Source organism: Schistocerca americana, chromosome 2, assembly GCF_021461395.2.
Source record: "Schistocerca americana isolate TAMUIC-IGC-003095 chromosome 2, iqSchAmer2.1, whole genome shotgun sequence".
In the NCBI taxonomy this organism is placed as follows: Eukaryota; Metazoa; Arthropoda; class Insecta; order Orthoptera; family Acrididae; genus Schistocerca; species Schistocerca americana.
Genome location: NC_060120.1, coordinates 1,097,095,986 through 1,097,119,362, shown reverse-complemented (window position 1 = coordinate 1,097,119,362; position 23,377 = coordinate 1,097,095,986). Strand labels below are relative to the sequence as shown.

Here is a 23,377-nt window from a genome sequence, read left to right as displayed (position 1 = left end):
ATAAATTTTTGACATATCTCCTGCATGCAATCCAAATGGATTGTAAATGTACGTCATGAGATGAATAAAACACAATTCACTACCTTTGGCTACGCTGTGGAACAAGTCTGTTTTATAAATATAGCACACTTTCTCAGTGAATAACATAGTGCCTTTCTGATCATTTACAGGACTGTCCTAAGCTAATTTTTTCAGTCATTTCTACCTAACAATGTGCAGACTCTCAGTAAAGTTCCTAGGCCTTGTGTTTGATGAGAAACTTATTGAAGCACACTAAGACATGAGCACAGGGTTGTAACAAGTGTCTCCCTTGTTAATAGTGAGAACTAGGGTGTTTTTAAATTTGAACAAGTACAATAAATTTTGTGCACCACATTTTACTTTGAAACAAGCCTTCTGAGAATATTAAGATGAACATACAAATGTAATAGTTATTTAGCTACTGTCCACTGAGTGTCTTTTGAACTTTTAGACTAATTTACAATATTTTATGCAGATCTCTGTACAGTCCCACAGGCTTTGGAACTGATGAGGTGCAGAAGACCTAATAATTTTCTCATCTGCTCATGTGCCAAAGTGCTCTTTAGACCATTAGCAAAAGTATCCACTAGACAAAGTGAAGGAACTTTCATTCTCCTTAATACTGGGCCATATCGGAATCTAAGGAAATAAGTTGACGTGGTAGCAAGGGGTGCTTGCATTGAAAATAGTGTACCATCCCATACTGTCCCTCTGGGTGCTACTACCTAGTTGAGGAGGAAGAGACTTATGTGTAAGAGGGAGAATGAATATCTGGAGGTAAAAAATAACAAACAAAGGCTGGTGAAACCAACAGCAGCAAACATCTCTTCAGTCCCATTAGTGGATTGATGGAAAGAAATGACATAAACATAATTGATACCAGGGCTTTGTCCTCTTATGCACAGGTGTCTCCTGTGGAAATAAACGTATCTAACTAACAGTATCTTGTCTATAGCAGAGGAGACACTTCTTGTGGAAAATACTGCAACACTTAGTTAATGCACAATGTGACCTTTCCAAGTACATCTTCAGGTCTCTATATTTAAGATTTTTGGCTCACTGATCATTTTATGGTCTGATATTAAAATGCGTCACTTTTATTAAAGTTGCAAACTATGTTTACTATGTTTTGTTGCAGTACAGTGAAAATTTGTATTACGTAAGCCATGTGCTAATGATTCCCACTATGACACTGAATAGTGTGCATTACATTCTACTTCTTTGATAATGACATTTGTGATATCTACACATAGGAAAAAATTTGATTCATGTTACAAGTTTAGTGCACGATATATCAAGGGAAGTAATGGATCAAAACAGGAGTCATTGCACCAAGAATGAGACTCTTAAGGACAGTTAATTTCCCACTACCTATAAACACATTATTGGAACTACTCTATAATTTTAATCTCGACTGACTGGTAGTCTGTTCACATCTCACATTCATCTTAGTACAGCATTTCCATTTTCCCATCCTGTTGTCAAAATTTTTGTCATGTTTTATCTTGATAATTTCTTTTCTGACTAGAAGGCAGATAATTCCACTATGACCTTATAAGGTATCCTGCTTTGCTTTTATTTGTGCATTTCATTTTATGCTGTTCTTCTTTATGAAAGTTCAAATTTTGAAACCTTATTAATTTCTCAGATGTTTTTGAATGATTATAAAGAAGTACCATATGAAGCTCTTACATACCTCACAGGAGAATGTAACTATGGAGGTCGTGTAACAGATGACAAGGACCGAAGACTTCTGCTTTCTCTCCTTGCCATCTACTACAATAAAAGAGTTGTTGAGGAGCCAATGTAAGTGTTGTCTTTAATAACAAAACTATACGTATTTTTGCATTATTTTTCTCTCAAGTGCTTTCTTATTAATTTGGTATGAAATGCTATTTTCATATATTCCTTAATTGTATTGCTACATTACAATGTAACGATATATTTGAGAGTTTTCTGAGCCTGAAAGTGTTATATATCTATGATGTGTGTTCAAAAAGTAACAAGAATGTTTTAATTTTGTGGGATTTATACAACTGTTTCTCAACTGTTTTATCTTGTTAGCACACACATTCTTTGATGTATGTTTGCATCATTTTGAGTATTTCAAAATGTTCAAATGTGTGTGAATTCCTACGGGACCAAATTGCTGATGTAATCAGTCCCTAGGCTTACACACTACTTAAACTATCTTATGCTAAGAACAACGTACACACCCTTGCCTGAGGGAGGACTTGAATCTCCGGCACAATCAGTGACATGGCGCCTCTTAACTGCACGACCACTCCACGCAGCTTTGAGTATTTGACAGATGAAAAGTTTAAATGAGTTTTTGAGTGCTTGGTGAGCTTATACTTTCTAGAAAGTTGGATCAAGGAATTTGCATTAGTTTTACTTGATAAATGGAATAAAATGCAACGCCGCATTTAAAATGTTGATTGTGGTTTTTGACAAATCTATATGGACATTCAAATGAGCCCTGGTCACTCGTGTAAAGTAATGGTAATGATTTTATTAACTCAGGTAGATGTACACAGTACACATATTCAAAAATAGTCGCGAAACTGTTGGCACGTTTTCCCCATTGCTACACTAGCCGTCCCATTCCATCCTTGAAGAATCTAGTAGGCTGCAGTTGGATCCAGACCTGGACCCAATCACTTAGTTCATCGTCTGTTGCAAATCGATGTCTGCAAGTAGCTTGTTTTAGAGGTCCAACTACATGAAAATCACACAGGGATAAGTCGGGACTGTACAGTGGATGTTCCAGCTTTCCCACTGAAACTGCTTCAATGTTGTCTTCACCACATTGGCTGTGTCTTGGTGGACATTACCATGCAGGAGGATAATGCCATTGGGCAACATGCCTCAGTGTTTTCGACTTGATGGCTCGTCTAAGGTTCTCTAAGGTGGCTTGATAATGTTCCAGGAACTCGACAAGCATTGGGCCCTCGTGGTTAAAAAAATAAGGACATTATGAGCTTCTTCAAGGATGGAACTGACCAGCTAGTGTAGCAATGGGGAAATTGTGCCAATAGTAAGCAAACTGCCGTCTGATTCACATCTCCTATGCAGCATGCTACGTAAATTTAAGTATTAACTGTGTTTTTCTTACTTGTCACTTCTTTTTCCATGTGTTTTTGCTTTTAGGAAGCTTTAATTTTTCAGTACTGTTAAAAGTGTTCCATAGATTTCATGTTTGTTTTGAATACAGTCCAGAGGCAGTTAGTGCTTATTTTCATTGTTTCCAACGAGAAGTGTCTGGCAACCACAGTTTAGTCTGCTATCAGCCGCCTTTAGTGAATTAGCAGTCTCATTAAAAGTTGATTACTTAACTTTCTACAATAAACTGTTGATTTCTTAGGATGGATAGGATGTGTGACTACTGTGTACGGACACACGAGGAGCTGGCCACTGTTCGCAAACAGCTTAAACTGCTGATGGCCATGGTCAGCGATCTTCAGGCTTCTGCCTCAGAGTGTAGCAGCAGTGGGGAGTCTGGTGCGTCGCATGGTACACCCCAGGTGTTTCATGCTTTACCCACGGTCCCTGCTGTCGAGACATCTTCGCAGGTACTGGGCGCGGTTGGGCCACCCTCTCCCCAAAGGGAGTGGCGGGTTCAACGGCATTTGCATTGCACGAGGTGGAGGGTCAGTGTGGAGGCTGGTCATGTGGCATTGCCCGCTCTGCCTCTGAGTGGACATGTGGCCAGTCTTTCAGCAAGGTCCGAGCAGGCACACGGCAGGAGGGGTTTAATAGTGATTGGCAGCTCCAATGTTAGGCAGATGATAGAGCCCCTTAGGGAAATAACAGAAAGGTCAGGGAAGAAGGCCAGTGTTCACTCTGTCTGCTTGCCGGGGGTCTCATCCAAGATGTGGAGGAGGCCCTGCCAGCGGCGATAGAGAGGATTGGGTGCACCCGACTGCAAATTGTTGCTCACGTTGGCACCAATGACTCCAGCCGTCTGGGTTCAGAGGTCATCCTCAGTTCATACAGGCAGTTGGTGGAGTTAGTGAAGGCAGAAAGCCTCACTTCTGGAGTGGAATCTGAGCTAACTATTTTTAGTGTTGTTCCCAGAACCGATTGCAGTCCTCTGGTTTGGAGGCGAGTGGAAGGCTTAAACCAGAGGCTCAGACGATTCTGTGGAGATCTGAGGTGCAAATTTCTCGACCTCCACAATCGGGTGGAGAAATGTATGGTCTCCCTGAAAAGGTCAGGCGTGCACTACATGCAGGAAGCGCCTACATGGGTAGCAGAGTATGTGTGAAGTACACATGTGGGTTATTTTAGGTTAGAGAATTCCCTCCCTAGGCCCGACAAGACGCCTCCTGAGACGCGACAAGGTAGCAGTAGGCAAAACACAACATGGAATGACAATATTAATGTGGTAATAGTAAACTTCAGGAGCATCTATAGGAAGGTTCCAGAACTGCTCTCATTAGTAAACGGTCACAATGCCCACATAGTACTAGGGACGGAAAGTTGGCTGAAACCAGATGTAAACAGTAATGAAATTCTAAACTCAGATTGGAATGTATACCTCAAATACAGGCTGGACAGTGAAAGGGGACGCGATAAAAAGTGCAATAGTTGCGAAGGAAATTGACGGAGATCCGAAATGTGAAATAATTTGGGTGAAGGTCACAGTTAAAGCAGGCTCAAATATGGTAATTGGATGTCTGTATAGGCCTCCTGGCTCACTGGCTGTTGCGGCAGAACACCTGAAGGAAAATTTGGAAAATATTTTGAGTAGATTTCCCGAGCATGTTATAGTTTTGGGTGGAGATTTTAATTTATCAGATATAGACTGGGAGACTCAGATGTTTATAACAGGTAGCGGGTCAAAGAATCCAGTGAAATTTTTTAAAGTGCTTTATCTGTAAACTACCTTGAGCAGTTAAACATAGAACAGAGTCATGTCAATAACATATTAAGACCTTCTGGTGACAAACAGACCCAAACTATTTGAAACAGTTAATGCAGAATAGAGAATCAGTGATCATGAAGGGGTTACAGCATTGGTGATTTCAGCCATAAATAGAAATATTAAAAAAGGGAGGAAGATTTTTCTGTTTAGCAAAAGTGACAAAAAGCAGATTTCAGAGTACTTTGACGGCTCAACACCAAAGTTTTATCTCAGGTATAGACAGTGTTGTGGATCAGTGGACAAAGTTCAAAACCATTGTACAATATGCATTAGATGAGGTCGTGCCAAGCAAGATCGTAAGAGATGGAAAAGAGCCACCGTGGTACAACAACCGAGTTAGAAAACTGCTACGGAAGAAAAGGGAACTTCACAGCAAACATAAACATAGCCAAAGCCTTGCAGACAATCGAAAGTTACACAAAGCAAAATGTAGTGTGAGGAGGGCTATGCGAGAGACGTTCAACAAATTTGAAAGTAAAGTTCTATGTACTGACTTGGCAGAAAATCCTAAGAAATTTTGGTCTTATGTCAAAGCGATAGGTGGATCAAAACAAAATGTTCAGATACTCTGTGACCAAAATGGTACTGAAACAGAGGATGACAGACTAAAGGCCAAAATACTAAATGTCGTTTTCCAAAGCTATTTCACAGAGGAAGACTGCACTGTAGTTCCTTCTCTAGATTGTCGCACAGATGACAAAATGGTAGATATCAAAATAGATGACAGAGGGATAGAAAAACAATTAAAATCACTCAGAAGAGGAAAGCCGCTGGACCTGATGGGATACCAGCTCGATTTTACACAGAGTGCGTGAAGGAACTTGCCCCCTCCTTGCAGAGGTGTACCGTAGGTCTCTAGAAGAGCGTAGCGTTCCAAAAGATTGCAGAAGGGCACAGGTCATCCCCATTTTCAAGAAGGGACGTCAAACAGTTTTGTGGAACTATAGACCTATATCTCCAACATCGACCAGTTGTAGAATTTTCGAACATGTATTGTGTTCGAGTATAATGACATTTCTGCAGACTAGAAATCTACTCTGTAGGAATCAGCATGGGTTTTGAAAAAGACGATCATGTGAAACCCAGCTCATGCTATTCGTCCACGAGACTCAGAGAGCCATAGACACTGGTTCCCAGGTAGATGCCGTGTTTCTTGACTTCCACAAGGCGTTTGATAAAGTTCCCCACAGTTGTTTAATGAACAAAGTAAGAGCATATGGACTATCAGACCAATTGTGTGATTCAATTGAAGAGTTCCTAGGTAACAGAGCGCATCATGTCATTCTCAAAAAATATGGTTCAAATGGCTCTGAGCACTATGGGACTTAACATCTATGGTCATCAGTCCCCTAGAACTTAGAACTACTTAAACCTAACTAACCTAAGGACATCACACACATCCATGCCCGAGGCAGGATTCGAACCTGTGACCGTAGCAGTTACGCGGCTCTGGACTGAGCGCCTAGAACCGCTAGACCACCACGGCCGGCTGTCATTCTCAATGGAGAGAAGTCTTCCAAAGTAAGAGTGATTTCAGGAGTGCCGCGGGGAAGTGTCGTAGGACAGTTGCTATTCACAATATATATAAATGACCTTGTGGATAACATTGGAAGTTCACTGAGACTTTTTGCGGATGATGCTGTAGTATATCGAGAGGTTGTAACAATGGCAAATTGTACTGAAATGCAGGAAGGTCTGCAACGAATTGACACACGGTGAGCCGGCCAGTGTGGCCGTGCCGTTCTAGGCGCGTCAGTCTGGAACCGCGTGACGGCTATGGTCACAGGTTCGAATCCTGCATCGGGCATGGATGTGGGTGATGTCCTTAGGTTGGTTAGGTTTAAGTAGTTCTAAGTTCTAGGGGATTGATGACCATGGATGTTGAGTCCCATAGTGCTCAGAGCCATTTGAACCATTTTTTTTTTTTTTTTTGAGAATGACATGATGCGCTCTGTTATCTAGGAACTCTTCAATTGTTCCTGCTTACTCGCCTGCAAATTTGGTAGTGGACGATAATTTGTGTGACCACCTTCTCTTTGGTGTGAAACCACATTGGTGCTCTGCAACATCAGACGGTGGACACACATGTCAGTCTCTCTCCAATAGATGGCGCCACCATACCTGCAGTTACGTGGTGCCACCTTACGTGTAAGACAAAGGTAGATGCACTGATCAGGTTTCATTTGAATGAACCTCATATTGTGAGTAAGACTAGAGCTTACAAGTGATAGAAATGTTCAGAAAAGGTCAAGAAGATGTTGAAGTTGATAATCGTCCTGGAAGCCCTAGCGCATCAGCAATTGGAACAAGTAAAGAAAGTGGTTCTGATAAATTGCAAAATCACCTTAAGTGAGGTTGCTGATGATGTTGGCATATCCTGTGACTCATGACAGGCAACTCTTTTCAGATGGTTTGGGCACAAAACATGCAGCAGGTACCAAAGTTATTGAAGTTCAACCAAAAACGGTGTCATGTAGACATCGCTCAGGAATTGCTGAATGAAGTCAACAATGAATCAGAACATCTAAAGAATGTTATAACAGGTGACAAAACATGGATGTATAGGTATGATGTCAAAACCGAGTCCCAATTGTCCCAACGGAAACTTCTTTGAAGAACCAGGACCAAAAAACGTTTGACATATTTGATCAAATGTGGAGGTTCTACTCTATTTTCTTTGATTACAATGTGAGAGGGCATCATGAGTTCCTCCATTAAGGTTGTATGGGCAATAAGGAATATTACTTGCCTGTTTGCGTTAGCAATCTGAAGAAAACAAACGGAATTGTGGCAAAATCACTCGTAGAAAGTACAGGGTGACACAGAAAAACGGGAACATTTCCACAATCCAATAAAACTGGAAGTGATGAAGGAAAGAAATTGCATTCATAGTAATTGAAACCTTACATCTTTGCCATTTATGAAACACTGATGGTATTTATCATTTTTAAAAAATTACGTTCTTTAGATGGCGCCCTCCCGTAAGAATCCATTCGTGAAATCTGCTGTTGAGATTCCTCATTGACTGCTGCAACATCTCAACTGGGATACTGTGAATTGCATCCCAAGTTCTCTGTTTTAACTCATGCAGCGTTCTTTTTCATGTCATGTAGACTTTTGCTCTTGAGGTAGCCCCACAAGAAAAAATCACAAATGGATAAATCTGGCAAACTAGGGGGCCAGGGAAATTTACTGAATCGTGAGAGCAGACGGTTGCCAAACAATTCTCACACATATGCCATTGATTGCCATCCAGTGTATGATGTCACTCCGTCCTGTTGCAACCAGGCTTCTTGAACATTTGAAAAGTTGTTCAATGCAGGTGTAATGTAAGTTCGTAACATCTCCACATAACAATCAGCAGTCACAGTTACTGTGTTTCCCTGTTCATTTTCGCAAAAATACAGTCCGATAATCCCATGTGGTGAAACACCACACCATACTGTCACTTTACTAGCATGTAAAGGGCACTCATGAATGTCATTAGGATTTGTGTTTGCCCAGTAGTGGTAGTTCTGTAACCTGTAAGATGAAAATGTACCTCATCTGACATCCACAACTTATTTAGAAATTCATCGTCATTGTTAATTTTTGTTATCATTTGTTGACAGAATCCTAATTGTAACTGGTAATCATTGCCCTTCAGTTGTTGCTCCATGTGCAGTTTGTATGGATGACATTTTAAATCAAGATGAATAATTCTGCAAACACTCTCCCGGGACATTCCAACCAGTGCTGCTTGCTTCGAACTGAATGCCGTGGGCTCCATAAGGCAGTCTTGTGTACAACATCAATGTTTTGCTGGAGAATGCACACTTCTTGGTCATCCTGTTGGTTTCTTCTTGAGGGCAGATCAAGTCTCTTCAGAGTTATTAATCCAACATTTTAGTGTGTGTTTCAATGGTACGTCATCCTGATGTCCTAAATTATAAAAATGTTGAAACTCCCTCTGTGGCACTAACCAAACTATCTTTGTTTTTATAAAACATTTTTATCGCTAACGCACGCTGTTGTCCATTCCACTGATCCATGATTACTGAAATGGTGGACTGTCTACTCGCTAACTGTCACAAACCCGCAGTGCTGCCACCTGTCCACAGCTGCCACTACTCATTTCAAACATTCCTGTTATTCTGTGTCACCCTGTACATCACAATAATGCTCCTGCTCATGTCTCAATGTCTGTTCATGATTTTTTGTCAAAAAACAAAACTGTTGTGGTGCTCACTTGCCATATTTGCTGGACATGTACCCCTGTGACCTCTTTCAATTGCCAAGGCTGAAGAGAACCATAAAGGCACATTGTTTTGGCACCATTGATGAGATAAAAATAGAATCTCTGAAGTTTCCGAACGGCAATGGCCTTTCCACAGTGTATTCACTGGCTCCCATGAGATCATCGAAGTTAAGTGCTGTTGGGCATGGTCGGCACTTGGATGGGTGACCATCCAGGCCGCCATACACTGTTGCCATTTTTCGGGGTGGACTCAGCCTCGTGATGCCAATTGAGGAGCTACTCGACCGAATAGTAGCACCATCATAGCGACCGGGAGAGCGGTGTGCTGACCCCACGCCCCTCCTATCCACATACTCCACGGAGGATGACACAGTGGTTGGATGGTCTCGGTAGGCCACTTGTGGCCTGAAGACGGAGTGAGTGAAGTTTCCAAACACCATAATGAAAAGTGAGTTCCAGAAGTGCATTCAAGTTTGAAAAAAAAGTTGTAGTAAAGCTGAAGGAGGTTACTTTGAATGTGAAAGGCTTGATGATGAATAAATAAAGATTCTTTAAGAAAAACAAAAATGCTCATTACTTTTTGATCACACCTCAAATTTAGGTTCAATTATCAGTGAGTGGAATGAATTAACTTTGCTAGTAAATATAAATAATAGGAAACTGAAAAACTGTTTTTGAATTTCCTGAAAAGATGACTAAATATAACCCTCATGAAAGTGGTTCTGTTAAACTTTCAAATTGATCTGAATTATTATATTTAGTTGAGGGTTGTAAAAACAATTAAATAATTCAACAAAAGGCATCTTGTTGCACATAAGGTTAGTATGTGCTAGGGATCTCAGACACAAAGAAAAAGTATAATGGCACACAGTCCTGGTTGTGAAATCTCTCCCCCCATCCCCTTCCTAATGAAATACCCACCATAAAAGGAAGTGACCTTGTAGAACCTGGTGCAATTTTAGCAGAAACCCATAAGGAAATGCAGTTCACAGACATTATTAATCTATCCTGTGTGCATTTTGTTGTTCTGTTTGTCAGATTAAAACTTATAAAGTAGGATGTGAATGAAAAAGCTACTGACAGTAGCTGGAACACGCAAATTTGTCAATGTTCACTATTACATATACTATAATGCACCATTCTTAGGTTAAGATAATTGTGTGGAAACATGGATGATATGTTGCAGCTTGTGAAGGTGTTTGTAATCAGTTTCTTCCACAGAAGAAATCAAAATCTGCATATAATTTTTCTCAAAAGTAGTACTTTTTACATGAAACCATTGACACAATTCCAGGACATATTGATCTTGTGGTACATTGAAGTACTTCTGTGTGTGTACTGCACCGTAGTAGTCATTTACAGTGCTCAAAGCAATGGTCGGTGCAGAGACTGTGCTACATGATTGTAAGAGATTGTGACATGTGGTTATCATATTGAAAATATCATTGACAGTGAAAGTAAGTACATGGAAATTTATTTTAATGTAAATTTGAATTTTTACTACTGCTTTTATAAATGGTTTCAAAATGAAAGTATGTACTCTCGTTAGAAATTTCTTGCATTTTCGGCACATTTTTTGCTCGTTAGTTAGGACTATAACTTGTTTTAGGTGTTATGACTTCATGGGAGTTTCGAGATGTGGGATTCAATCTAGGAAAAGTGCCTTCAAATATATCACAGGAAATGGGTGGTTGAAGACTGTATGTTCCAGTTGTCCTAAAGTGAAACCAGATGCTTAAAACAATTGGTAGTTTACTTTCTGTCAATTTATTGTATTTGTTGCTTACTATTATAATAAAGGTTAATTTTGTGAAAAATTTTAAAATTATATTCCAAAGTGAAACCACCACTTTAAAACAACTGGTTCTTTACTTTTTGCGAATTTCTTCTCATATTCATTGATTACTTTGATAATAAAGGTAAATTTTATAAAAATGTTGAAATAATATTGGTTTTTTTTGTATCAGTGGGACTTAAGGGCTAAAGTCTCCCGTTATCATTGTGAAATGTGATTTCCTATCATACACTGCCTGATAAAAAACGAAAGTGAAATGAAACTTCCTGGGTTGAGACACTATGTCCCCCTCCAAAACATTGGAAGAAAGGGACCTCATCCCAGATCACTGTCCTAACAACTGACAGTGGTCATCCAGGTTAGTTCAGATTCACAGTTTGTTGCTTAACACAATACAACTCATCCGTTACCAGTCTGAGCTTCAGGTGCGTGACACCGTTTGAAATGCAGCTGTTTGTGTCGTGTTATTGATGGCGTTCTACACGTGGGGCAGTAGTCTCGCTGCTGCTAATCTCCAACCATTGTGCGGGATGACACAGAATGTTGCAGAGAGTCCATTATTTGTTTTCTGATGCCACACACAGATGTGAAGGGTTATGATGTGCTCGGTAAACAATATTGAAATCCTCTCTCACAGTTGCCGTACGTGGTCAAACCTTGACCCCAGGTAGGCCTGTCCTCACTTTCCCGTGTAGTCCGACGCTGTTTCATCAAATTACAGCAAAAATCTGGATATTGCACAATTTGACCAGCCATCCAAATGGAGACTCACAATCGGCCTCCTTTCACACACTGTCAAGTGCTGATAATGCTGTCTTAGGTGATTATGCAGCATCTCTGTCTTTGGCAGTGATCTCCCAAAATCTGATGATGTTTGTGCCCCTCGTATACCTTACCGGTCTTGGTAACAACAATAATCAAACAACAGTAGTTCACTCTTTTGACAGTTCTACCTGTGACAGAAAATTGCAACGCTAATCATTTTCAAGCCACATGTGATGTGTACACATACACATCTGGCAATGTCTTCTGGGTGCTTCACTTTGTTTGTCTGGCAGTGTATATCAGTTTCCATAACTCTTTTTATGGGCCGTGTGCTTCATTATCAGAATCTGAGCATAATCGCTTGTAGACTTAAATCTGAGCATAATGGCTTGTAAACTTACATGATTTTCATAGAATGTATTTTGTTTGTATGTACCATATTTACTCGAATCTAAGCCGCAGTTTTTTTCCGTTTTTTGTAATCCAAAAAACCGCCTGCGGCTTAGAATCGAGTGCAAAGCAAGCGGAAGTTCTGAAAAATGTTGGTAGGTGCCGCCACAACTAACTTCTGCCGTCGAATATATGTAGCGCTACACAGGCATGCTTTGTAGGCACAAAGATAAATACTGGCGCCAAAACCTCTGCGTTAGTAAATAAATTAAAATAAAGGTGGAAGACTAGATTTTTTTCTCTGCCCCAAGTTTCGACCACTGCATATTCATACATTATCCAACGAAGTAAATACAAATTCCGTATTGTTCATCTTCAAATGTAGCAGAATTTCAATGTAGTATGAAAATCCGACTGGCAAGACTGTTTGGGATATTTGTCAATGTGGCAAACTCTATGTTCTGAATTTTTTCCTACCTGTGAGAAGAGATGGTTGCTAATAGGAACCTGATGAAATGTGAATCACATGCAGTATTCTCTTCACCATAAGAATAATACGAATATAAACATTTTGCCATGTATTCTTTCGTGTTTGCTGCTATCTCATCCTGTATACCTCATAAACTACGAAACTAGAGTGAGACACCAGCAAACGCGGAAGAATATACATATTGTGTCATGTTTATATTCGTATTATTCTTATGCCCAATAGTGATACAGTCAGAAATGAAGCACGGCAACTGACTAGATTTTTAAATCTAAGATGACTCTAATTTCTGTGCAGAATTCGATGTACTAAAGAAGCGGCCGCAAAGATTTTCAAACGGAGAAAAATTTTCGCCAAACTCTCGTTCAGAACATGTTCTATCATACGCAGTCTATTATTTGGTTCTTGTTGATCATTATCAAAGAAAGCAGCTGTGTAAGTAACAACAAATAGCAGTCTATTGCAATTGTTTCGCTAATGAGATGATTCCTCTCTCTTTTTTTTTCTTTTTAAATTTTAAGCAGTGGTAGCGCGCACAAAAGCAAGCCATGCCGCGAGCGGCGACAGGCCGTAAACACGAACTATCAGAATGCGACGAACAATGCATGACGCAGTACAGTAATGCATTTTCAGCTTAGAGTGACGTAAACACCTACAACAAAGAAAATGGCACTTATCAGATCAAAGCAAAATAAGCAATCGATTCAAACCAGGCAAAGCACGTGAAAAAGGAAGTGTACCCGTATAAATACAGACGGAGCGCCTGGCGCATAGCAATGGCTACCTGGTAAAGCTTAACTGCTAAGCTTACGACTCGAACCAAACTACTGTAGCGGTATCGTCATTCATTCGACCTAAATTGTGTCTCATATTACAATGGACCAACTTTGTTTCGATTTGGAGGTGCGGCCTAAAACTTTTCTCTCCCCTTGAATTTCGAGTCTCAAATTTCAGGTGCGGCTTAGATTCGAGAAATTTTTTTTTTCCTTTATTTCGTGTCTCATTTTTCAGGTGCGGCTTAGATTCGAGTGCGGCTTAGATTCGAGTGCGGCTTAGATTCGAGTAAATACGGTAAACCAAGACTTGCTAATCCAGTTGACATTCTTGCAGTATTTTTTTAGTTTTCTTATTTACAAAATTTCCTCAATGCACTATTCATGTGCTGTACAACAACATATGACTTTGGATTAATACCACCAGTTTATATGCTGTTCGCATGACAGCAGAAGCCCAAGTGTACATTAAGTACTATTATTTAATAGTCATTTAGCCTTTGTGTCATCTGTAATACATTTAGTGAAGAGGGTGGAGGACCTGACTCCTCACATTCTTTGCTGTATGGTTTGGGAAGCAGTCTGTCAATATTTCTTCTTGATAAAGCAATCTGTCCATAATGTCACATTATGGGTACTAACAACTGCATTACAGAAATGTCTGGATTGGATCTAGAGGTATATCCTGATCAGTTCTCTCAGTTCTCATTGACATGTATTTATGGGGTACAGAATTAGTTCAATCACTTACAAAGTTCTGAGAACTATATGCATTACTATAATTGATGAACATAGGAGTAGTATATGTTGACACTGATTGAGAAAGAAGAGTGTCTGTGTAAACATTTTGCTGGTGCTTGAGCTACAAGATAAATGAGTGCTGGTCAGCTGCGTAATGTGAATTAATCCTTCATGTGGATGGTCTGTTACGTGCCTGCTACCATGTAGTTATGACATTCTGCGCTGTGAATCTCAGCCTGCAACAGTCATAGGTAAATTTACTTTGCTCAGAGTGTCATTACTTTATTTGTGTTAAGAGTAATCCACAGATGGACATCTCTTGTTGGTCTAATGCATAAATCCTTGTAGAAATGAAACTCTAAGGCGGAAATTAATCTAGATGAATAAATAAATGATAATATATAAAAACAAAGATGAGGTGACTTACCGAACGAAAGTGCTGGCAGGAAAACCCACTTCCTTTCGTCTTCCCCTCTCCTTCCCTCTTTCCTGATGAGGCAACAGTTTGTTGAGAAAGCTTGAATTTTGTGTGTATGTTTGTGTTTGTTTGTGTGTCTATCGACCTGCCAGCGCTTTCGTTCAGTAAGTCACCTCATCTTTGTTTTTATATATAATTTTTCCCACGTGGAATGTTTCCTTCTATTATATTGATATCAATAAATGATAATAGTAATAATAATAATAATAAAAACATTTGCATTGTATGAGGGTTGGAACTTAAATAGTGACAACTATTTATTCACAACCAATATGAAAGAGTTACATGTTTGCACCTGTTACTGTCCTTCAAAATAGTCACCAGCATAGTGTAGAACCCATTGCCAGTGATGTGGAAGGTGTAGTATACCGTTAGCAGAGCCTGTTCAGTTGATGGTGCAAATGGAGTGGTCTACTGCCTGTTGAATCTCTGGAACAGTTCTGAAGCGAATGCCACGAAGTGGTTCCTTCATCTTCAGAAACAAATCAGAGTCACAAGGACTTAAGTCTGGGAAGTATGGTGGATAGTACAGTACTTCCCAGTCCCATCAACTGAACAGAGCAGCCACAGCTTGCACTGTATGCGCTGGCGCATTGTTGTGCAAAATGATGGGTAGTTTGCACAGAAAGTGTCGCCTCTTCTTTTGCATAGCTGGACGCAGGTTATGCTCCAAAAATGAATAGTAATACTATGCACTGACGGTATGCCATGGAGGAATGTAACGCTTTAGGATAACTCCATCACAGTCTTACACAAGAACCACCATAACTTTAGACTGCTCCATTCACACCATCAACAGAACAGGCTCTACTAATGGTATACTATGCCTTCCACATTGCTGGCAACTGGTTCTACACAATGCTGGTGACTACTTTGAAGGACAGTAACAGGTGCAAACACGTAACTCTTTTGTATCCATTGTGAATAAATAGTTGCCACTATTTAAGTTCCAACCCTTGTATTATGTCAGTGCTGAGGAACAGTTGTTTTTTTTTATTGTCAAGATACCATTGTTTTCTGTGTTTTTGCTTTAGTTATTGATAATTTCTGTGCAATAGCCAAAGAGGATTTTGATATGGTTGCAGAATCATAAACTTATTCATTTTGAATTTTTATGCATTGTAGGTATGCGTTTTCCAGCAGTGGACTCTATTATGTTCCACAGGACACCTCTATTGAGGGATGTTTGGAATACATACGCACTTTACCTCTCATTACATCACCTGAAGTTTATGGTCTGCATGATAATGCAGACATTACTAAAGATAACAATGAAACATCACAGGTAAGTCTGTGTATTCAGTAACTGTATAATTTTATTACACTGCAAATTCATTTAGTCACTTTTAAAGTACACTGGTTTCAAAATTCTGTATTCTGGGTTGTAATCTACCTCTCATTTTGTCCTCAGTCCAAACTTTGCAGAAAATTCTCTTTCTTATCATTAAATTCTTCATGTTTATGGTCATAGCATCTGTAGTTGCTTGAATGGATTCTAATTCCATAATTGTAGACACACATAAAAATTTAAAATATCTTCAGTAACTCAGCTTCAGTTTTTTTTTTTTAAAAAAACAAAGAAATGTTGAAAGGTTAAATGAGACCTGTTCCACTGTATATGTTGAAGTGTTCCCTGTGTCTGAAGTATTGTGCAGTTCATACTGAGTGTGCTGTTATTCTTAAACTCTGAACTGCTGCCTCTTAAAGTACTGTTCAGACAAAAAGTTTAGTTATTCTTCATGTGGACTTCTTCACCATTGCAACTTCTCCTGTGCTAGAATCTTGAAGCCTTAACCAATTCTCAACTCTCACTACCAAAAAGAATTGAAAGCTCTTCTGTTATATGCAATTATATTGCATCATAAGGCAACGTGTAGTTTACAGTTTGGAAGCATATATTGATCTGAAATTCACAACCCACTTCCCTGAGACATGACGTCACAGCACAGTATAACTATCCACCCAGCAGTTACCAGAACGCTCAGCAATACTGCCGCTGTTGACCCATCTTGGAGACGCATGGCGCCCATCAGAGCCAGTGTACATGCACAAATGACACAAATTCCCAGCAGTTGCAATTCAAAGCAAATTAACTAATAACGAGTCCTGTCACTGTGGCAATTATCATTTGTTGGTCCAGTAGACACACGTATCACATTGCTTTACCATAAATCATATGTTACACTATATATCCATATCTTTAGACAGATAACATCATTGCAATGCTGTTAAATAAAAAAATAGGCAATATTTGTTGTTTAAAACACGCTTCAGCATTATAAAATTAAAGTAGTGACAATTTGCCTCTTTAGTTTCTCCACTACATTCTTCATGAACTACAAGCCATCCACGTATAGTCTGTGTACTAAGTACTAATCCCTTTTCTGTCCTATACTAAGCCTTAGTAGCCCTTAACTAAGCCCTCTACACATAAAACAGAAAGTACAGGCACAAAAACTAACAGTTTGCTTACTACTCCCCTTCCCCCCTGTCCACCCGCTGTCTGACAAAACTGCACACTGTAGTTGTGATGCTGTGCTGCACAAAGGTTGATAATGTTGGCACCACTTTCCAGATGAGGTCTACAAATACTTCTGATGCCATCCATATAATCCGAACTTAGACTTTGTGCTGTGTGGCGTAGTCCTGAAAATTTTGTGAGAATAAACTATTTGTATTTTGTTTCCATTTTTCTATTTTTCTATATGTATGGACTAACCACAAAAAGGACTGGTAAATCCATTGTACCTGTACTTAATACTCAAATTAGTTGTCATATCAGCTCCCTTACCATCTCTTTGTAATTTTCGTGTGACATTTAAAGTCACAATTTGACATTAGATAAGGTAAAAAAGTAAATAGCTAAATCTGTCTCTGCCATTTTTGTAAGTAATCCTTCTAATAAGTATTGAAACTAAGTCACTTCTACAGGGTGGTTATAATTAAACTGACAGTGTTCTGAGTGCTGTAGTGTGGGCTGTACACATCGCAGAATCCTCAGCACCATAAGTATGTTCATTATTGGTGCACTCGTGGAGGATGTGTGGGAGGAAAATAATAATAATAATAATAATAATAGTTCCACTTTCCACCATCAGGTGATGATGTGATGCTGTAAGCTGTCAAGATAAGGCTTGGATGCTGGAAGAGGGCAGGAACAATCAAACGTGTGATAACAGTGCTTTCATTGCAATGTGTATTCAGCACAATCTCTCGAATCAGCAACATACTCCATCCGTAACAGGGCATGGTTGACAGTTGCTCACAGCGTATCAGCGTATCTGGTAAATTAGAGCAATATGTTATTGTATGCTATCCTTCAGATCAGGAAGAGTCTGGATACATCCCTGATAAACACGATCTTTCAGATATCCCCACAAACAGATGTCACACAGATTTAGCTCAGATGATCTGTAAGGCCGTATGTTTATAAAATTCATGATATGAATATAATAGAGGGAAACATTCCACGTGGGAAAAATATATCTAAAAACAAAGATGATGTACTTACCAAACGAAAGTGTGTCTATCAACATGCCAGCGCTTTCGTTTGGTAAGTTACATCATCTTTGTTTTTAGATATGTTTATAAAATTCCCTAGAGAAGATGAGATCATTACCAAAAGTTTCTCAATTCAAATCTTTCATCTGGCAAGCTACATGTTTTGTCATCACATCTTGCATTAAAATGCCACTGTGGACACAGCTGTGTTCTTGCAAAGCTGGAATCATGTATTGCACGAGTAGGTCCTTATAACGTGCAGATGTCACTGTACACTTAACATGCCCATGTGGTGTCATCTTCTCAAAGATATGTGAACCGAGAATGAAGGAGCTCATGAAACCACAAAGACATATAAACTGAGTGCAGGGAATGTTCCTGCACGACATGTGGAAGAGTAGAACTCCATATGCGATAGTTCTGTACATTCACAACACCATGCAGAGTAAAATGTGCCTTATCCATCCGAAGAAGTTTCTCTGGCCACATGTCATCCTTTTCCATGTATGTCAACATAAAAATGGCAAAGTCATAGCATTTTACCATATCTTGGGACTTAATTGGTGCACATTCTGAATTTCCTAGGGGTACCAGAGTAAAATGTGCCACAAAGTTTTTTGAACTGTTGACCACAGGAGAGACAATTCTCATGACACAGCTCGAGCACTGGCTGTGGAATTTGAGGTGTGTGCTGCACGGCCGGCTATAGCTACAGAAACTTCATCGACAACTGCCATGTGAATGAACCACCTTCCTCTCCCTGCTGCACCACCTAATTGACCTGTTTCTTCAATTTTTTGGTGATATTCTGTAACACATTTATTGACACAGCATCTCTTTGTAGCCGTATCTGTTGGCAATGTTCCTCCAATGCATTGCTGCTATTGTGATAAAACAAATATACTAGCAGTGTGAGGTCTCTCTCCTCAATATCCATTGTATCTTGAATGGAAAACTTCAATTTTCTTAACATGTTACCAAGAGTCACACCAGAAAAGAAATCAGAACATGTTGCCAAGTGACAAACAGCACACTGACATCAAAACAGGAAACATCTCATATTCTGACTTCTTACAGTGCCATATTTTCAACTTGGGGCAGAAAGTGGAACTATTAGTTTTTTCAGCATACTCTACAAGTGCACTAATTAATAACCATACCTACAATGTTTCAGCATCCTCTGATGTGTACAGCTCACACTGCAGTGCTCGGAACACTTGTCAGTTTAATTGTAACCAGCTGGTACTTAATCTCATGAAAGTATCAGGCATGTCATGTGAGTTAACACTGGTAGTTAATAGACATCTGAAGTCTACACAGTTCTATTGAAACTGTTGATTGAACTGTGCCACATAGGTGTTCCGCCAGTTTAATAGTAACTATGTATTTGAAGCGAGTAATCTTTCTCAGATAGACTTATTGCAAACATCCTCTAATAAAAGAGATATATTAACCAGTAACATAATACTTGGCAGAAAATTCTGCTCAACTAGATAGTCATTATGTTCCACCAGAGTTGTGAAGTGGAACATTAAATGATAACATCACTTAAATCTTTATGTTGTTCTAAAATATTTAAACTGATATTTGTGTCTGAATTTTTCTTTGATTCTGTATTATAGCTTTGTCGTGGGAAGTATTTTATTGATTTATTACAAAATCAGACAGTTCAGCTATATCAGAATGTAACTCACTGGGTTTATTTATTGTGGTAGATTCTATCTCTAAAATGTCCAGTACTAAAATGCTATTACTTGTTGCTAGCTTTTCTTTAACATTACACTTAACATTAAATTAGTATCAGGTTGTCTTATATTTTTAAATGAATATTTGACTACCGCTATTACTTTTTCAATTGTTGCATCTGTTCTTGAGGAGTGGATCAATAGTGTTTTCCAAAGTATCTTTAGTTTTACCTGTTTATCCCAAAGCTTCTGGAATTCTGTTTGTGTCCTACCAGTGTTGGTTCAGAAATGAGACATCAATCTATTCCTGTACCTTTTGTTTAGTTAAATCATTAACATGCTCTTCCAAACCACAAGAGTAGAGCCTAAGATTGCAGACCCATCTGGAACTTTATTTTACTGTGATACATTTAATCTGATTTCCATGCCTGATATTTGTTTATATACCTCATTAAATTCCTGTTTAGTGAAATCTGTAATCTGTTTGAAATCCTTATTTACATCATAGCATTGTTCATTAACTTGATTTGTAAGTCACACTGTTTAATCACCTCAGTATGTACTCCCCAGTTAAAGGTGACAGCTGATGGTAACTTACATACTTGTTTATTTATTTCCAACTCTTCTTTGTGAGAATCACTACTACCCTGGTCAAGTTTCTGGTATGTAACTTGATTCTTTAACTTGATTCTTAATTCATCACCTTGACTCTTTAAGTCTTCTACCAAGTCAGCATTATTGCTATCTATTCTAGTATTAAATTTGGACCTTTACTTGTTACCCTGGGCTTTCATACTTGCTTTAGTAGTATCTAAGCTTGTATTAACTTATTGAAACTGTGTGTTAAAATGATAATGATGTATACCAAAACAGTGAATTAAATTATAACTGTGCCAGGATTTGAACACGGGTCTCATATGTATTAGGCAGATGCGCTAGACATTACACCACATTGGCATTACGGTTATGATAACTGCACAGATTACCCTAGTACATTTCCCTCTCTGATACAACATACAAATTCCGACTCGTGGCTCACCCCATTACTATTCACCTTTTAAACTTGCATCACTATTCCCAAGGCTCTCCAGTATTGAAATAGCACCTTAGCAATTAGTGAAATGGGATTAGTCGTGCATGTACATCAGGCATAGGTAATATATTAATTGTATACAGTTGATGTTACTGAGACATATTGAGTCTCACCTTTATCTATGATATGGACAAGGGTAGCAGGTGTGGTAGCTGCAGTGACAGGCTAGTGCATCTGCCTATTGACAGGAGACCCAGGTTTGAATCCCAGCACTGGTACAAAATTTAATTCATTTTTTCCACCTACATCATTACTGTAGATCAAGGTGAGACTCAGTATGTCTCAGGGACATCAACTGTATGTGATTATGTGCATTAAATGTTCTGAAAATTTCTTCTAGGCATTGCCCCATACTCCTAATCAGTAAGGGCATATAGCGACAGTGATAATAAGTTTATAATTAATTTTTTCCCACCAATAATTGTTAGAACTTGGATGACTTCATTAGTATCTTTTTTGGAAAACAAAATCAACTTCAACTGCATGACCCATGCACTGTCACCAAACAAAAATCAATTTGGTCCCAATACAGCTCATCAAATTCAGTACAGCTGCCTGCTGCATCACAAAGCTACTAGAACTGTGTTACACAAACTCAGTGAGACTGCACTATCATTTCTAGATGAGCTCAGTATCCTGTCCACACCACATCCCTGCACACCCCTACTGGCCCCAAAACTCCTCTGTATCCCCATTTTCTGCCCCAGCGAAGGCTGAAATTGTTGCTCAGATGCAGACAGATCTGTAAATATGACACATGATAACTAACAGCATCAGCATTAGATAATGCTGATGCTGTTAGTTATCATGTGTCATATTTACAGATCTGACAAAACAGCAGTAGCTCTTTGAAGTTGCTGTCGACTTTCATCTGACTCGTGGATTCCTGTGACATAACCAATCTCAAATGATTTGAATATTATTCACTGATAAAGCAATTCTTCTTAATTCTCTTTAACTGTAGTACTCATAATGGGTTGTGCACTAAAAGATAATTTTGACTGCTAACCCAGTTACTATAGACATTTGTCAGTGCAATCTTCATTCAGAATTGTTAATTTCCTCCTGATGTTTTAATATTTCTTCTTGTACAAGTTTTATTCTATTTCCAACACAAAAGTATTGTGGTTTCTGCAACAGGTACCAGAATGTAGTGTTTTAGATTGCAAGTACCCTTTCTTGTAAACTGTGAACACATGCCTCTTGAAATACTTTTCAGACAAATAGTGAAGTTATTCTTTATGTGTCTTTTTCACCATTGCAACTGCTCCTGTCGTGGAATCAGAAAGATTTAACCAATTCTCAACTCCATCTACCCAAAATAATAGAAAACTCCTCTGTTCAGTGCAGTTGTATTGTGTCTTCAGTTACAATATCATAAGTAAGGCAACACTTATTTACAATTTGTGACCATATATTGATCTGACAGTTTTGTACAGTGTAAACAACAGAATGGCTCTTCTTTTTTCTTCTCTGATGTAAGTGCGGTTGTTGTGGCATTTGATAGCACACTCCTTTTCTCTGAGCCAGGATGTCAACTGCCCAGCCAACGAGTACGTGATTGCATAGCCACTTCTCAGATATTCGCAGCATCTGTCAGGACCAGTATGCATTCACAAATGATACAACTTCCAAACACGTTACAATTCCAAACAAATTAACTAGTGCCAAGCACGGTGATCATCATTTGTCGACCAGTAATTGTTGGATAACACTTCACTTTACTAAAAGTGATGTTAAACCACACCTTTTACAGTGGTGCTCTTCCTTCGCCTCAGATATTGTTGATATCCATAATTTTAGTTTGTTGTTTAAACTTTACATATATGACAACACTATGGAATGCTGCTCACCACAGGGAGGTGCTGTTGAGTGACACATTGCTAGATGTTATTCTGCCATCACACAAAGTCCTTCGTCAGACAGACAACAAAACTCACAAACATTCACGCGAGCACAACTTATAGCTTCACGGATACAGTAGTTCTGGGCACTAAAAGCCAACTGTGTCTGCATCTGAGCAACAATTTCAGCCTTCGCTGGGGAAGAAAATGGGGATACAGAGGAGTTTTGGGGCCAGTAGGGGTGTGCAGGGATGTGGTGTGAACAGGATACTAAGCTGCTGGGTGCAGCATTGTGGTGCTGTGGCTGGGGTGGGGTGGAACAAAGGGGAGGAGAGATAATTAGAGAAAGCGAAAGGCCTATGCAGTGTGACAGAAAAGAATTCGTGTGTTGGGATGGAGTGGTAGCCGGTATGGGGACAGTGGCATTTGGAGATTAGGAATTGGCAAACTTCGAGCTGAGGGTGTTATGTGACTGAATGATAAGTTGTGGGGAAAGTTCTTACCTTGCAGTTCAGAAAATCTGGCACTTGTAGAAAGAATCCAGATGAGATAGGCTACGAAGCAGTCAAAGTCGAGCACATAGTGCCAGGCAGCATGCTCGGCAGCTGTGTATTCCAGCCGTCTCTCGGGCACAGTTTGG

At 39.3% G+C, this 23,377-nt stretch overlaps 1 protein-coding gene across 1 annotated transcript in view; it reads left to right on the top strand.

Moving 5' to 3' along the window:
* The window catches only part of LOC124594696 (dynein axonemal heavy chain 3), a 1,186,267-nt gene that overhangs the window by 1,044,989 nt on the left and 117,901 nt on the right, over positions 1 to 23,377 (top strand). The window contains exons 60-61 of the mRNA XM_047133063.1: positions 1,670 to 1,827; positions 15,740 to 15,899. Coding sequence (XP_046989019.1) covers positions 1,670 to 1,827; positions 15,740 to 15,899 — 318 coding nt within the window. The remainder of the gene's footprint in view (positions 1 to 1,669; positions 1,828 to 15,739; positions 15,900 to 23,377) is intronic.